This window comes from Manis javanica, chromosome 5, assembly GCF_040802235.1.
Source record: "Manis javanica isolate MJ-LG chromosome 5, MJ_LKY, whole genome shotgun sequence".
Classification (NCBI taxonomy): domain Eukaryota; kingdom Metazoa; phylum Chordata; class Mammalia; order Pholidota; family Manidae; genus Manis; species Manis javanica.
The window spans coordinates 25,752,362-25,769,342 of NC_133160.1; the positions used below are offsets into that span (position 1 = coordinate 25,752,362).

Sequence of the window (16,981 nt, forward strand, 5' to 3'; positions counted from 1 at the left end):
ACGCTGCAGCCCAGACCTCCTGTGAGAGTCAGGTAGCCCGGGGATCCTCCTGAGCCTCAGCTTTCCTGGGGCAATGAAGAGGGAACAGGCTCCACAGGGGTCCAGCAGGCTGCGAGGCTTGGCCAGTCAATGTCTCCATGGTCCTTTATTGACCTCTTAAAACTTCCACTGCTCTGTCCCTCTCTGGTGCCATCTTCCCAGACACCCCCCAACCCTCCCCCCACCTCTGGGAGAACATGGCAGCTGGGCTTGGGCTTGTTGACTCGAAGGGGCTCCTGGAAGGAGCCTGGGGTTGCTGAGCCAGGCACTGGAAGGAGCCTGGGGCAACCACAGCATCTCTGGCTCTGAGCCTCGGGGTATGGGTGTGCACTCCCTCACTGGGTGGCCTAGGAGCTCACCCCACAGGTTTTCCTTTGTCCTTTGCAGAAATCTGCCCTCCTGTGGCTTCCACAAGGTAGTGGGATCCCCAGAATGGAGGTGGTGAGGGGCTCAGGGGAAATGTGGGGGCTCATGGGGGAGACAGATTGGGGGTGGAAGTAGGCTCAGAGAGGTAGGTAGGGGAGTGAGGCTCAGTGAGGGAGGAGGGGGTTCAAAGGAGACATGAGCAAAGAGAGAGGAACAAGGGTTCAGTGAAACAGCGAGCTGCTGAGCTGACAGGGTGTCAGAGAGGCTGGAGGCACAGAGAGGAAGCTGGCAGAATGGAGGGAAGAAGGGCTCAGGTGGGGAGTTGTAGACTCCGAGAGGACAATGGGGAACAGGGACAGAGGGGAGGGTGCACACAGTCTACTGGGGCTCAGGCAGGCAGAGGCTGTGCCTGTGGGGGGCGGCCCTGAACAAAGCCCCAGGGAGTAGCCTGGGCCCCACAGCTCCTTCCCAGCTGACAGCCCCTGAGCTAATTATCATTAATGAGCAGCTGGGCCCAGTTTCCTAGGATTTGCATTCACAGCGGGAATCAGCGCAGGAGCACCTCCCGAGCTGGCAGCCAGCGCTAGCCTTCCAGGGGGCAGCAATTCAGGGAGTCAGATAAGGGCTCAGGGAAGGCTTCCCTGGCCTTGTTCTGCCTTCCCCGCAGATTAGGAGATTGTTGGAGGGCAATGGTGACTGGAGGCAAGGGTCAGCATCAATTATCTGTCCTAGGCCAGGGCCAGGGATGTGGGTTTTGGGGAGGGGACAGGGGTTGTCATAAATCCTGGGATATGAGGCTTAGAGCTCCTTAGATGGTGTGGTTAGCTGCCCATTGCAGAGAAGAGGAAATAGGCCAGAGAGGGGTAGTGTGTTGCTCAGGGTCACACAGTATGACAGAAACTTTGACAGTCACACACTGTCCAGGGCACTTTACTAAATCCTCACTACCAACCCCATGAGGTGACTTTCTGTTATTAACCCCATTTTACAGATGAGGAGATGGAGGCACAGAGTGGTCACACAGCCAGGAAGCCCCACAGCTGGGATTTGAACCCAGTTGTCCCGGTGATGCCTGCAGGGCTTGTAGGGCTGAGGGGCTGGCAGACCTGGGCTTCCCCTGGCCATGGGGGCTGACAGTGCCTCTCTCCCACTCATTCCCCTCTCAGTGGGGAGGCCAGTATGTTTGGTGCCCCGGCAGGGTTGGGAGGTGAGACTTAAGTATAAATAAATAAACAGGGAGCAGATGGTGGGAGGGGGGTTACAGAGAGGGGCAGGCCCAGTGCCTCCTGCTTCTCCCTGGGAAAACAGTACTGGGCTGGAACAAATGGATTCCAGACTCAGAGCCTAGGAGTCCCCTGCCCAGGCCTGTTCTCCCGACTGCTGGTCTGGGACCTAGCTCAGCCCTTGGGAGGAATGGTGGCCTGGGGCTCTGAGTCCTAGATTCTGCCAATCTCTCATTTCCCTCTCTTCTTCCTGTGTGGCCTTGAGCAAGTCACTTTCCCTCTCTGTAAATCTATTTCCCTGTTTGTCAAATGAGTGGAAAGAGAATAAGTAGGAGGAGATGGTCAAGTTTCTGTTCAAGAGCCACCTCTTCAGGGAAGTTTTCTTGATTGCTCTAGGTGGACTTTGTTAGAGCAACAGCCTAGAGTATTAAGGAGAATATGGATATTTGTGTCTTTCATTTCTTACACCTCATTCAACAGATATTTGCTTAGAGAGTGCTTGGCACAGTGCCACTCTCAAGGCTGACAAAGTTCCCAGAATGCAGAATTTCTTTGTAGCTGCAGCAGCTGGTCCAGGGTAGCTACTAATAAACACCTTTCATGTGAAAGAATGAATGAGTGAGTGCGTGGATGAAAGGGGAGATAAAGAGCTGCCATGTTTCCCAAATGTGCAAACTGCATCACAGGGTGGGGGTGGAAGTGGATAAAGGATGATGGGAGTGAACAGCAACAGGTATTAAATAACAAATCCACAGTGAGAAAGTCACTGTTTTTGCAGTACCTCCCAGTCCTTCCAGTAGGCCAAGGAGAAAGTCTCCAAGGATATGGTTACACTTGTGTCATACCTGTGGATCGGTTGCTGCCTTTCTTTCTCTCTCTAACCTGGAGGAAGCTGGCCTTCAGCCCAGAGCTTCTACAGTCAAAGGTATACCACTAGAATTTGAAAATATTGTTTTGTTTCCATTTTATTCATTTTGATCAGTTACTTTATGTGATAAGGGATCCTGCTTTTCATTTATGTTTGGATATTGCTGGTGGGAGTGCAAACTGGTGCTGGAGAAACTCTGGAGGAGGGTTTGGCACTTTCTGGTAAAATGATTGTCTGGGACCAGGGTGGAAATGGGGACCTGAGAGCAAAGGGGTACAAGGGAACTTATAGCAGTGTGGTAATGTGCCTTGATTGAGGTAGGGGTTAAGTGGGAGAGAATATTTGTCAAAATGTGTTACACTTTAAATGGATGCATCTTGTTGTACGTAAATTATGCCTCAATAAAGCTATTTAAGAACATAGTTAAATTTAAGTCATCTCCCAAGGCCAACTTAAGATATTATGTACATAAGGTACATGTACTTAAGATATTAAGTACAATTGCCCTGCGTGTGTACCCAAGGTCACGAAGGTTGTCCATCACACAGTAAACTGGGAAACACAGATACAGTGAATAAATAGATAGATAGGAGATGGAATGAATGAATGAATGAATGGGTAAATGAGTAAGTGAATGAATATCTACCCCATCTATAGTTATGAATCCATTCTACACATCACCAACAACCTATCAGGAGGTCCTGATCGGGGGTTGTCCTATCTCAACTTGCAAAGCTCCTCTGGTAAGGCGCTTACTACCTCATGACGTAGCCCTTTCATGGTTTGAACATTAGGACTGTGTGAAGGATGTTTCCTCATGTAAGTCAATCTTCTTGTGACCCCTGGCCCTTTGTGACTCTGCTGATGCACTTGCTCCTCTAGATCCAAATGCCTCTCTCCTAGTTTGCTCTTCTCAGGGCTCTTAGTCCCAGAAGCTTGGCTACTATGCCCACCAGATTCCACTTGCACAGAGCTACCATCATGGTGGGGCAGCAGGACAAAGAATAAGTACTCAGACAAATAAACAAAACAATTACAAACTACAATGGGAAAAACAGGGTGAGAACAGTGGGGAGCCCCAGGGCTGGTGAAGAAGCAGGGGAGCCTCTCTAAGCTGAGTCTTGAAGGGTATGAAGGAGCCAGAAGGACCAGAGGAAGGGCATTCTGGGTAGAAAGCAAGAGCAAGTGCAGAGGCTCAGAAAGCATGGGAACTCAGGCAACCAGCCTGGCTGGAGGAGGTTAGCAGGGGAAGCGGCAGGTCATTCAGGGCAGTGATGGTGAGGAGCCTGAAACTGGTTTCTGAATTCCATCTACTTTTATGCAAGGGGTGATGAGATGACTTACACTCAATGAATAGTTACTGAATTAAAATTAACTGAAGGCCCTTCTAGTCCTAAGAGTTCAGCACTTCCAAAGTGATAGTGATATGCCTTCAAGAGACAGAGTTGTATGGCGGTCAAGTGAGTGGCCTTCAATCTGGGCCTGACCAGGCTTGAATCTTGGCTGCACCTCACCCCTCCTCTGTGACTATGGGGGACCTCATCTCTCCAAGCTTCAGTTTCCTCATCTGCAAAGTGGAGTAATAAATGTGCCCACCTCAGGGAATTGTTGTGAGGATTAAATGACTTCATATCTGTTTGTTAAGTAACAAGAAAAGGTGAGGATGCAGAGAGCGAGATGATGAATCCTTTCGCAGTCTCTCCCAGTCGTGACTCATGCAAGGATGGAGTTCTGGGGTGGTTGTGGTGGCTATCTCAAACACTTGCTACAAAGGAGAAAAGTGTTGGCCATATCTGGAGGGCGTTAGTAACAGTGTTATGTTTACAGTGTTTATACTGATAGCTCCATTTATTAATGTCACATGCTACTGATTTTCCATTTAATCTGGCTATCAAATTTCCTTAAAATTAAAAAAAATTTAAGTAAAACAAAAGCAAATAGATATAATGATTCAAATACAATGGTCCCTGAAGGTGATACCAAGCCCTCCTGTCCCAAATAGTGAAGGAAGTTCTTGACAGGATTTTAAGAAATATTTTTCTAACCTTACCCCCTCACTGTGCTCTTAGGGAACCACAGGCCCTACTGTGTGTCCTCTGCTTGACTGAGTCTCCCAGGGCACCAGAGGCAGAGTGGTATTCACTCCAAGGACTCTGTCCACATTCTGGCCTGCAGTGAAGGTTCTGGAAAGGGCTAGTGGATTCTTAAATCTGGGGGTCACCAGTGTCCTCCCTCTGTCTCTCATCCTTCAGGTCCAGTTTCATCTACTGGAAAATTCTGGGGCTCCATCTTCAAGTTACATCCAGATTGTGATCATTTGTCTCCACCCTGGTCTAATCCACTAACCCTCACCTGGGGCCCTGGGGACGGCAGCGGCCTTTCCCCTCACTCCCTTCCCACCCCTGTTTTACCCAGCAGCAGGAGCCAGGTCCCTCCTCTGCTCAAAGCCCCATGTGGCTCTCAGCTCACCTAAGAAAAAAGCCAAAGTCCTCCCCACCTACAAGACACCTCCCAAGCTGACAGCGCCCACCTCTCCCACCTTGTCACCTGCTCAGCCCAGCCCCTGTTTCATCCAGGCTGCCCCCACCATACCGGCTCCTCATCCTTTCTTGGACACTCCCAGCAGGTTCCCACCTCAGGGCTTTTGCATGTGCTTTTCCTTCTATTTGGAACACGCTTCCTTCTGACATCCACAGGGCTTCTTTCCTCTCTGTTCAGGACAATGCCCCCTCCCTAGAGAGTTCCAACCACCTTAACAAAATTGGTATCTCCCATCTCATTCTTTCTCATTCCCCTGCTCTTCTTTCTCAGTATCACTACCCGATACTGCATTTACATTTTACACGATTCGTGTGTGCATTTCTTGCCTGTCTCCATTGAGTGGACTTCAAGACAGGAGTTTCCATCTGTTTTGTACTCTGACAGTCCCAGCATCTCGGACAGTGCTTGGTGCACAGTAGGTATCTGGTATATACTTCCAGTTTGTAGAGTGAAGGTCCCAGGAGGTGAGGGAAGGGTGGGGCCAGTCTCTCCCAGCCCTGCCCAGCCCCCTCTGTGACCCCTTGATCCCCTCTCTGGGCATGCCTTCCCTCTCTTCCTGCCCTTACCCCCTCAACTCTCAAAGGCAGGACACGACATCGAAGCTTGTCTTTCAGGGGGAAGGTTTTCCAGCTGTTGGCAGACCCCCTTCCTATTCCTTCCTCTCCTACAATCCTGCTGGGAGCCACGGCCATAAGAGCTATACCCTCCACGGAAGTCCTTACAGGACAGAGGGCCTCACCAGCAGACCATGCTTGGCATGCTTGGCCTGCTCCCAGCCCATGGCCTCATCTGGAAAAACATAAGACTAATGAGAGTGCATGGCCCTTGGTGAGACTATTTTACAGACATGGAAACTGAGGCTCAGGGAAATGAATTTGTCTCCAGGACAGCTGGAGCCACGTTTTTTTCCTCTGTGAAAGGTGGATAATGACTCCTCCCTCCTCAGCGTGTTGTGAGGATTCAGTGAGTTAAAGAGTCTTTAAGCACTTAGTGGTGTCTGGCCACAGTAGGTGCTCAAGAAATGTTGGCCGCTATTGCTTTTGTTCTGAGAGCTGAACGTACCAATGTCCCTCAGCCAGTAGGTGGCAGATCCAAGGCTCGAGCCCAGGTCTGTGAATGTAAAGTGACTCGCCCTCACAACCACAAAGTAATAACAGTCATGGCTACAATAATGACAGTAATTGTAACACCATCACCGCCACAGCGGTATAGTACCCAGCCCGCGCGGTGGCCCCAAGGGTTAGCGCATGCGGTTATCAGGTGGCAGCACCCGGCCGGCACCCCCCGCCGGGCCCGCTCCGGCTCCCTCCCCAGGGACCGGCTGGTGGCCCGCACAGCCTCCCACGGGGCGCCCCCAACCCCACGCCCGGGGGGCCAAGCGGGAGCCCCCGGGGGACGCGAGCGCGGCTCCCGGGCTCTGGAAGGAGCTGCGCGGCCTGGAAGACATTACACGGCTGTCGGCCGGGGGGCGTCGCTCGGAGTTCCGGAGGGGGTCCCCGCGGCGGACGCGCCGGGTGAGGGGACGGCCCCGCCACAAAGCGCGCTTTGTTCTGCGCTCCCCCCGGCGCTGGAACCAATGGATTGGCGGCAGCTGAGGTCATCTGTCAGGCAGCGCTGGGGGTCAGGCCCGGGGAAGGGGCCGCGGGGGAGGCTGCGGATGGGCCGGCGGATGAGCCGGCGGGGGTCCGTGTGCGAGGGCGATTACCCAGGCTGCGCCGGCTGGGGGCTCCGGGGCAGGTCGCGGCGCCTTCTCGGGCCTCAGGGTGCCCATCTGTGTGGCAGGGAAGATAATTTCTGCCCTATCCACCTGTCGGGACTACTGTATCAACTATGGCAGCGGCAACGATGACGACAACGATAATGACGACAGCGATGGTGATGATGATGATGCCGCAGCCTTCTGCAATGAGCGCTCCCTACCTTCCTGCTCTATGGAAGTGCTAGAGTTGGGATTTGAACCCAAGGCTTGGCGGGAGCCTGCAAGCAAACGTGGTTTGTAACGCATGCGTATGGAAGGCAGGCATGGACTCCTTGTAGCCCCCTTTTGGCCCAGGGGAGTCAGGACCTCTCTCTGGTTCCCTGCTTTGACCCTGAATGCCAGACTTGGCCTGCTTTTTGCCAGGGCTGACGGGTAGAGCTGCTGAGACCTGAGCCCAGGGGCCCCTGGAGCCCATCCTCCCAGCCGCCTGATCCAGGAGAGCAGGGCTGGACTACCCCTCACACCAAGGGTGTTTTGTGACCAGAGGCACATCAGAGTTTGAACACTTTCCTCTACCCCATAAAACTAGATCCCAGTTATTCATTCATTCACACCCACATCTGTGTGTGCCTCAGCATTTCCATCCATACAATGAGATAATCAGGATTCAAAACATTCAGTACATGGTCCCCTTGGGGGATGAGGCCATCAAGCCCAGCCAGCAAGCCCCAGAAATTGCCAAAAATATTTGTGAGTGTTCTGGGAGAAAGGGCTCATGGCTTTCTTTGGATTCTCAACCATGTTCAACCCAAAAAAGGCTAAGAAGCTCTGGCTGGAGTACAGGGAAGGAAAGCAGCCCCCCAAACTCTGCTGGAGGGAAATGTGCTTGGAACACTCTGGTGAATGATTTGCTAGTCCTTCAGAAATAGGAAATTGAGCTATGTATGGGCCAGGCAGTCCCACTCCTAGGTGTATACAGTTGAAAAGCACAGAGTAAAGGTGGGTGGTGTTCCACAAAGAGCAGCAAATAACTGTAAACCCCAAATGGCCACTAATAGGAGAATGGCTAATACATGGTGACATTCAGACCCTGGAATGCCATGTAGCAATTAAAAGAATGAGTTAGACCTCCACAGAATTTATTTATTCAACAGATATTTATTGAACACCTTCTATGAATCAGGTGCCGTTTCTGGCACTGGGCCTATGGTGATAAGACAGATCAAATCTTGCCTCTAGAACTTATTCTAGTGGGTGAGACAAACATAAACAGACACAGAAAATAATTTCAGGGAGTCTGATAAATGCCCTGAAGGAAATAAACCTGAGTAAGGTGATAATGATGCAGGAGGGAACTGTTTTAGACAGTATGGTCAGGGAAGGCCCTTCTGAAGAAGTGACAGGAATGAGGGAGATGCTCAGAGAAAAGCAGACACTAATTGGGGTGGGGCACATTGCAGGAATAATGTGGTCTGAAAAATAATGTAAAAAAGAAAAACGTTCTCCACTTACAGGCATGCGTAGTGCTGCAAACTTAGAGAAAGCTCTGGAAGGGTATACACCAAATTAATGAAGATAATTGCCCCAAGAGTGGGGAGAGTAAAGGGACAACCAGGACTAGGACTTATGGTGGACTTCATCCTTGACTCTAATATTTTAATATTTAATTATTTAGGATTTGATATCTTAATATTCAAAAGGTGAATATACTCACATACAACTTGTGAAATTAAAAAAATAATTTTATGGTGATGGGGGTCAGTTTCACAGCAATGAGGGGCATAAAGGGCCCCTACATACTGCCTTTCACTAGACCCAAGCTCCTGGGTGGCAGTGGTTTGTCTGGGGAGGGAACACACAGTTGGACTGGGGAGCCCAGAAGCATGTGACTCAGCCTGGAAGATCTGGAGGCTTTGTGGAGGGGGCACCACCTTTGCTGAGCTTGAGAACATCTGGCACAGCACCCCCAGAGCAGACTAGGAGTCAGCTCTGGAGAGGCTGTGATGTGGGCAAGGTCACAGAGCAGGAGTGCATAGGTTAAGTACAACTTAAAACTCCAAACTCCCAGCCACATCTCCTTCACCCCTGGACCTCTGGCTTTTCCAGGAAACTGACAGGCTTCCCTCACAGCCAGGCCCCTCCACCCACCCTCTTCCCACACTTGCTGTAGTTGCTAGAGGCCAGGCACACTTGGGCACGCCAAAGCGCAGTGTCACCTGCTGGCTTGAGAGGGAATCACAGTTCTCAGCGCCTAACCAGCAGGTTTCCTTCCACCTCAAAACCCAGCCCTTCTGCCTTAAAAATGACCAGTCTCGTCCATTCCAAGTCTGTTCTGTACTGCCCCCACCCCCAGTGCCTAGTAGAGCCCCCTAGTGCTACCTGCCTGGGTCTTATCTAAGAAGGAAAAGCCTTTTCAGGAAGGGGCGGCCTGTCTGTCACCCTAGCCCAGTGGGTGCAGGAGGCAATTACTCATGTGAGACAATGGCACAGTTTAAAGAATGTCCTCAGTTTCCTGACCCTTGCTACAAACCTTAGGGGTAGACAGTCCATTTGACAGCTTGGGAAAAGCGCCCAGGGAAGGGCTTATCCAATGCCATAGGGTGAATGGTTATACAAGCTAGTCCCAGAACAGTCTCCTGGGACCCAGCCCAATGCAGGTGGAGGGGGTGTCACCGTATTTGAAAATAAGTGACAGTATAGATCAGTGGTTCTCACCTTTTGGTCCTTAAATAGGAGCAGCTATTCCCCTAGGACTTTATTGGAAAAGCAAATCCTCAGGCTCTATTCCAGACATACTAAGTCAGAAACTCTAGGGGTGGGGCCCAGAAATCTGTTTTAGTACACCCATTGGAGAGCCTGAATGAACCACCAGTCTAAAGCAATCACACCCCCCTATTTTTATTATTAAATAAACTTTTATTTGGGAGTAACTTTTGATTTACAGAAAAGCTGCACTGATTGTACAGAGTGTTCCCAGGCTCTAACCCAGCCTCCCCAAAGTCAGGATTTTACATCTTACACGGTCCATTTGTCAAACTAAGAGACTGATATTGGTATGTTATGGAGTTAACATATATTCACTAACATCCAGACCTTATGCGGAGTTCCAGTTTTAACACTAATGTCTTTTTTTTGTCCCAAAATATCACATTGCATTTAGGACTATATTACTTTTAAATACTATTGGTCACCTGAGTCATCTTTCCCTGGGAAAGAAAATGAGTGGGAAGGCTGTTGTCTTCACTAATGACCTCAGAAAACTGAGGCTTGAAAACACCAAGTGACCAAGTGCCCTGCGTAGGGCAGTGAGAGCAAGGCCTGCCTCACTCTGCACCCTGTCCTCACCTCTTCTCTTTCCCCCCCGGACTTTTGGTTTTCAGAAGCCCCCTTGAAATGTCCCATCTGGCCTACCTCCATCCCACCAGGGCAGACAATGGAGATGCCCTTACTAGAGTGATCCCAGTCCTGGGAGAGATCTACCCCCTGCCCCATCACTTTTTCCCCGAGATTTGAGAGCCAGGACAATGTCTTAGTGACTTCAGCCTGGCAGAGCAAGGCCCTGTGCAGAAGAGAGAAACAGAGAAACACTGTTGTTTGCCTATGCAAAATCATCTGTGATAGATGGAAAATGCCACAGATCCAATGCAGTTTCTCCCATTAAGAGGTCTAGTCTGTTTCCCCACTTCTTGAATCTGGGCCAGCCTGACAATTAGCTCTGACCAATAGAACTTAGCAGAAGTGACACTGTACTAAGTCTGGGCCTAGACCTCAAGAAGTCCTGCAGCTTCCACTCTCACTCTCTTGGAACCCCAAGGCCATGATTAAGCCTGAGTTAACCTGCTGGAGAGGCCACATGGAGAACCAAGTCACCCAGCCAAAAGCCTGCCAACTACCACACAAGTGAGTAAGGCTGTTCTAGACCACCCAGCTCGATTTTAGCTGCCAAACTTTAGGATGGTTTGTTACACAGCAAAGGCTAACTGAGAGACAATTCCTCATTTCTCTCTTGGAAATGGGATTCCAATTTTATTTCAGGAGGCAGTATGCGAGTGCCAGGAGATTGGCACTCAATTGTGCCAATTCTGCCCCCTGCTGTCTTAGGAGTGGAAATGGTAGCTGGTTTAGGCCAAGGAGACCTGAGTGGAAATATGCCGGGGGATAAAACTGGAAACAGGCCTCTGAAAAAGGTTTGACTTTATGATAGAAGTTGACAGGAAGAGCTGGCTGACCCTTCCTCCTCCCCCACGCCTTTCTTCCTTGAGCACAGCCATGATTCCTGGAGGTATAGCAGCCATTTTGTGGCCATGAAGTACAAAGCAGTGAGGAAAACAACAAAAGGATCATAAAGATCTGAGCCCTACCTTTGCTGAGTTGCTGAACCCATCAATACCGTTAGTCACCTGTCTCCAAAATCATGCTATGTGGAAAGACAAACTTCTCTTTGTTTAAGCCCATGTAACCTAGGTCTTCCTTTACTTGCAGCTGAGCATATTCCACATAATAGAATATATAAAGATTAAAATGCAGAAGGATCCTTGTCCTTGGGAATCTGGAGCCAGCAGCATGTGGATCTCCAAACCCATCTCCTTTCTCATTTAACCCTCTCAATAATCCGTCTAGAGCAAACACAGGACCCAATTTTCACAGCTTGGGGACTGGGGCTCCCACACTGCTTAGCTGTGAGTCCAAGGTCTTGTAGCTAGTGAAAAGGGTGCTTAGAGCCAGACCTCCGCCAGGCACAAAAAGAATGCACCCCTGCTACTTCTGGGTGGACTAGCTCACTGGAGGTCAGGTGTGTCTTCTGGGCTGCTGGAAGTGGTGACAGGTGCCAAGGAGGCTGCTACTGTAAGTCTGGTGTGGAAGCGCCCAGGTACACCCTTAGGTCCGAGAGTGTGGACTGGACAAGCTTGGCAGGGATGGTCTCTCGCTGCAGCTGCTGGTAGGCTGCATAGCGGTGGCAGCCCCCAAAGGAGTAGAAGTAGTCACCACCCTGGGACCCTTTGATCCAGAGGACATCGATGGGGGGAATGCTGTCTGGATCCTCCTGGAGAGAAGAGGGCACAGGGTGAATAAGCATGGCACAATGGTCGACAGTTTGCAAAGCCAACCTTGTTGGCCAGTGTTGAAATCCTACAGGCTGCTCACACCAGCTCAGGCTGCTGAGAGACAACTGTTAAATATTCTCAAATTCTGTCAGCTGGTTGGCATTGCCTTGGCAGCTTGTAAATCAGCCCTGGTGAGAGTATCTATATCAAGAAAATGGCAGATGCCACAGATCAAGACTTTTCCCTCCCATGAAGGCCAGGTTGTTAAAGATTTATCAATTTGTTATTATACCACATGCATATTTTATACCTGGTACTATTCAAGACCCTGGGAATAAAGTACAGGCATAGCCCTTGCCTCCAAGGGGCTTCAGTCTAGAAGGGCAGGTGGACTAAAGAAGTGAATGTTAGAGTAATAAATGCTATGAAGAGCATAATACAGGTTGACATGACAGGGATGTAGGTCCACAAAGCCTCTCTGAGGTGACAGTGGAGCCAAGACCTGAACATGGAGGGGCCCACATGGGAAGACAAGAGAGGTGGGATAGTTCAGAGTAAGAGCCAAACTTTCTCGGCTCAAATCTCAGTGCTGCTAGTTAACTGCTATGTGACCCTGGGAAATCAATCTCTCTGTGCCTCAGTTGTTTCATCTATCAAATGGGGATGAAGATGACAGACCCACCTCATAGAATGTTAGGTTAAATGAGTTGATTTATGTAAAGCACTTTGAACAATGCTTGGCAAATGGAAAGAGCTCAATAATATGTGCTGCGTACTACCTGAGGAAAGAGCATTCCAGGCAGAAGGAACAGCGAATGCAAAACGCCTGAGGCTAGAACAAGTTCACTATATTGGAGGCATGCCAAGGCAGCCAGAGTGTGATCAGAGTGGACTCAAGGGGTCAAGAGTAGAAGAGGGCAGAAAGGTCAGAAGGAGCCAGACTGTGTAGGTTAGTTTCTAAGGGCAGTGGTTAGGCCCTGGAGTGTTTTAAACAGGGGAGGGTGATGTGATCTGATGAACGTTCTAGAAAGTTGTCATGGGAGACTAGGCTTGGTGGGGTGGACAAAGGTGAAAGCAGGGAAGACAGAGGCGATGCCTCAGCAGGTATTTAGAAGAAGATACTGGCTTGGATAAGGGTGTGGAGAGGTCACGGAGAGGTAGACAGGTTAGGAACACGTTTAGGGGGCAGATCTGAGGGGACTGGCAGGAGAAGTGAATGTGAAGAGAAGAAAGTTTACTTCTTAGTAGTAGATTTAAGTTTCCTACCTGTAGGGGCCTGAGCAGCCAGGTAGAGAGAGGTCCTCTAAGCAGGGAAACCCTGGGGTGGGGCTACAGCATCCTGGGGAGACCACATTAAGTGTGGGCTGCCTAGAAGCCCTCCCCCACTGGCCCACAGGTTCTCTCTTACTATACTGCTTTGATGGACTCATTTACCTATTTATTCCAGAAATGATTATGAAGCAGTAAAGCCCACTAGTTACAAAGTTGGGGGCTTGGGAACCCAGAAAACCTGAATTTGAACCTTGGCTCCTCTGCAGAGAAGCTGCGGGACCCTGAGCAAGTAGCCTCACCTGTCTGAGCATAGTTCTCATCAATTAAATGGGAATAGACATGCTATGGGGCTGCTGCTGAAGAGTCAAGGAGCTGATGCATGTGAGGCGTGGAGCACAGCCTGCCTGAGCGGCAGTAGTGTTGAGTGGCCCTGAGGGCATGATGGTGGGTGGGCAATATAATGGCCTCCAAAGATAACAGCCCCACATCCTAATTCCTGGAGTCTGTGAATATGTTACCTTACATGTCATGCAGTTAAAGGCTCTTGAGATGGGGAGATTGTCCTGAGTTACCCAGAAAGGCCAAATGCAATCACCAGAGTCCCTAAAAATAGAAAAGAGGTAGAAGAGAAGGTCAGATGTTGCTGGCTTTGAAGATGGAAGAGAGAGGCCATGAGACCAGGAATGCAGATGGCCTCTGGAGGTTGGGAAAGGCAAGGAAATGGATTTTCCCCTAGAGCCTCCTGTAAAGAATGTAGCCCTTCTGATACCTTGATTTTAGCCCAGTGGGACCCATTCTGGACTTCTGAACTACAGGACTATAACATAAAAAACTTTTATTGTGTTAGGTCACTGTGTTTCTGGTAATTTGTTATAGTAGCCATAGGAAACTAATACATATGGTAAGCACAGGCAGGCTGGGTAGGGTTCTAGTATGGAAGATGCGTGTCTACACAGGACATTAAACCCAGTGGGGTCAGAGCTAAGCTGGTGGGCATGCAGGTGGCTGGGGGTCCTCAGGAGGCTCTAACTCAGGGAAGACAGACACTGAGACAAGACCAAGAAGTTAGAGACAACAAAGAAGAGATGAAAGAGTTCTCCTGACAGGGGGGAAAAGCCTGTGCAAAGGCCCAGGGGTGGGAGGGAACGTGGCTAGCTCCTCCACGAGCAGCCAGGCACCCCCCTAGCATTGAGGAAACAGTCAAGATCTGACAAAGTCTGTGCTCTTGTGTAGTTCACATGAGGTGAGGAAGATAAAACAGAAACACAAGTATAACGTAACTCAGGTGGACATAAGTTCTCATGGAGAAGTGCCTCAGGCTAAGGGGAGGTCTTGAGAGGTCTCTGTTAGGAAGGGTCAATGGGGAGGTGCACCCCTGAACCAAGTGAGGGGGCAGGCACTGTTGCCATCTGCGGAGGCAGTTCCAGGTAGTGGAAACACAACAAACTCTGGGACTGAAAGACGTTGTGGGGAGCTGTAGGGGTGTGAGGTGGAGCCTCATGTGGTTATCTTCCAAAAGTCCAGGGCAAGGGGACATGGTAACATGCAACATGCCTAACCTGACACATATTCCCTCCCTCCCCCAAAGCTCCTGCTGTCATCACTCCTGCATTCTCGAACATCCTCCTTCAGGGATGGGGCTAACCCCTGTCCTCTCCCAGTTCCAGTTCAAACAAGGCCCTGCCAGCAGACATGACATGCCCAGTGCCACCACCACTGACATTCATGGCCAGAAGTGACAGCACAGCTTATCTGCATTTATTGTGGTGGCCATGCTGCTGGGCACTGGGGCCAGGCTGTGCCACTTTCTAAGTGCCTGACCTTAGTTGCTTAAGTTCTCCGGTGCCTCAGTTTCCTCATCTGTAAAAAAGAAACAGTGGTTGGGGTGAAGAAGCTAAGGCACTTAAAATAGCTCTGGGGCGCTGTGAGTGCTACCTTTGTAAGAGTTAGTAATCATTATTTCAATTATTTTGTCTAATCCGCTCCTTGCTCAAATGAGGAAACAGGCCCAGGGAAGCCTAGCCACTTGCTCAAGGTCACACAGTATATGCTGAGATCGGCAGAGTCTGGAACGAACGTCTCGCGTGTGCCACTTCCCTCCCCTGGAATCCTCCCCAGGCCGGCCTCCCCGGGCCTCACCCGGATAGTGTCCACGTGGCTCTGCACCTTGGCCGGGTCTAGCACAGACGGCAGCGGCCGGATGAGCACTCTCAGCGGCACGTTGTGTACTGCGGCGATGCAGTCCGAGTGGATGCTGCCGCCCTGCGCGCCGCTGCCTGGCCGGGATCCCTCGGGCGCCCCCCGGCCCGCCCCGGCCAGCGCTCCTCCGGCGCGCAGCCCCATCTCGTCGCCGCCGCCGCCGCCGCCGGACGCACCGCCTCTCCGGGCTTTAACCTGGGCTGGGCCGTACCATCCTCGCGGGCGGTGGGGGGTGGGATGGAGGGCAGGGCAGGAGGGCGTTTCTCCCCTGCCTCCGCAATGGTTCGGTCGATCCCAACCCCGCGCTCAGCGGCACTACTCAGGCTCCGCTCGCTGGGCGCTGCGGGACCGGCGCGGGGCTCCGGCTCTCCGCCGGGGGGCGCCTCTCAGTCTCCCCTTCGCCGTGCGGCTTCCCGGAAGTGGAAGCGCCTGGGCCGGCTGACTCAGGGTGAGTCTGCAGGTCGTGCGGCGGGATGGGCACGGGTGACGCACAATCTGGGGTGACTTAGGCTGCGGGAGGCGGGGGGTGGGGGTGGGGTGCTGGAACTACCGGACCTGCGGAGCGAGGATGAGTCGGCAAAACCCTCAGTGCTTGGCCGCCCTGACCGTCAGAGCCCTAACCATAATAGCCATGGAGGTGATAATAATACCAGCAGTGAAACTATCAATCTTGCTGTGTCAGGCACTGTGCTAGTCACTTTGCATTTACAGTAAGTTATTTAAACCTCAGAACAATCCTGCAAGGTAGGTCTGATTATTATTCCCATTTTACAGACAAGGAAACTGAGGCACAGTGAGGTTTATGTGATTTGCCCAAGGTCATGGAGCTAGTAAGGGACTGAATCAAGGTTCAAATCCAGGCAGTCACTCCAGAGTATATATACTCTCTACCCCACTCCTGGCTGTCTCTGGCTAGCAAAAGTAACCATTACAGGAAGCTTTCTGGAATTGTGCTGACAGTGCATGGTTACTGCCCTCAAGTTCCACACTGGCCCATCGCATTCTCACAGAACCCCTAGATGTAGGTGTGATTATTGAACTACTTGTCCCAGATAAGGCAGCTGAAAATGAAAGTAAGGTCATCTGAGCCCAGAGCCCTGGGCCACTTAACCACCAACACCTGCTTACAGATGTGGGCACTCAGGCTGCAGGGGGTGGTAGTGAAGACTTGGGTCCAGACACATTGACTGCCAGCCCCACTCTCCAACATTCAAAGTCCTCTGTCCCCTTGGGCACCCAGAGTCTTCTGGGGCCAGGGTAGATAGGCAGAGGCTCCTGATTTAAACTGCAGGTGTTTATCAGCATCTATGACAACATCAGGGCTTTGGCACAGTTTGGCCAGGTTCCAGTTTCCTCTGGCCACTGCCTAGCTGTGTGGTCTCAGGCAAGTTGCTTAATTTCTGTGAGCCTCAGTGCTCTCTTCTGTAAAATGGGTTGTAGGGAGATTGTGAGGACACTTGGAGATAACGGCTGATGGAGGGCAGGGAGAGGGGTAAATCAGCACTTAAATAGGCGGTAACCAAGGAAGGTGACTGGTTTCAGCATGAATACCCAGAGTGCTGAAGAGCAGGCCATGTTGAGAGCATCAGGAAATGCTCCCTGGAGGAGAGGCACTCAAACCGGAAAATGGCTTGGCCCTGAAGACAGAGAAGGAAGAAGCAAGTGGTGGTTAAGGGTGTAGGCTCAGGAGTCACTTGAATGGTATGGATTGGAATTCTGGTTCCATCAC

General features: G+C 51.0%; 1 protein-coding gene across 1 annotated transcript; it reads right to left on the reverse strand.

The window, feature by feature from the left end:
• Nucleotides 1–9,631: 9,631 nt before the first annotated feature.
• SRXN1 (sulfiredoxin 1) lies at nucleotides 9,632–15,438 on the reverse strand. Its single transcript, XM_017668166.3, has 2 exons — nucleotides 15,193–15,438; nucleotides 9,632–11,780 (listed from the first exon to the last, which is right to left on the reverse strand). Exons 1-2 carry the CDS (start codon nucleotides 15,394–15,396, stop codon nucleotides 11,577–11,579), a joined length of 408 nt encoding a protein of 135 aa, XP_017523655.3. The 5' UTR covers nucleotides 15,397–15,438; the 3' UTR covers nucleotides 9,632–11,576.
• Nucleotides 15,439–16,981: the final 1,543 nt, after the last annotated feature.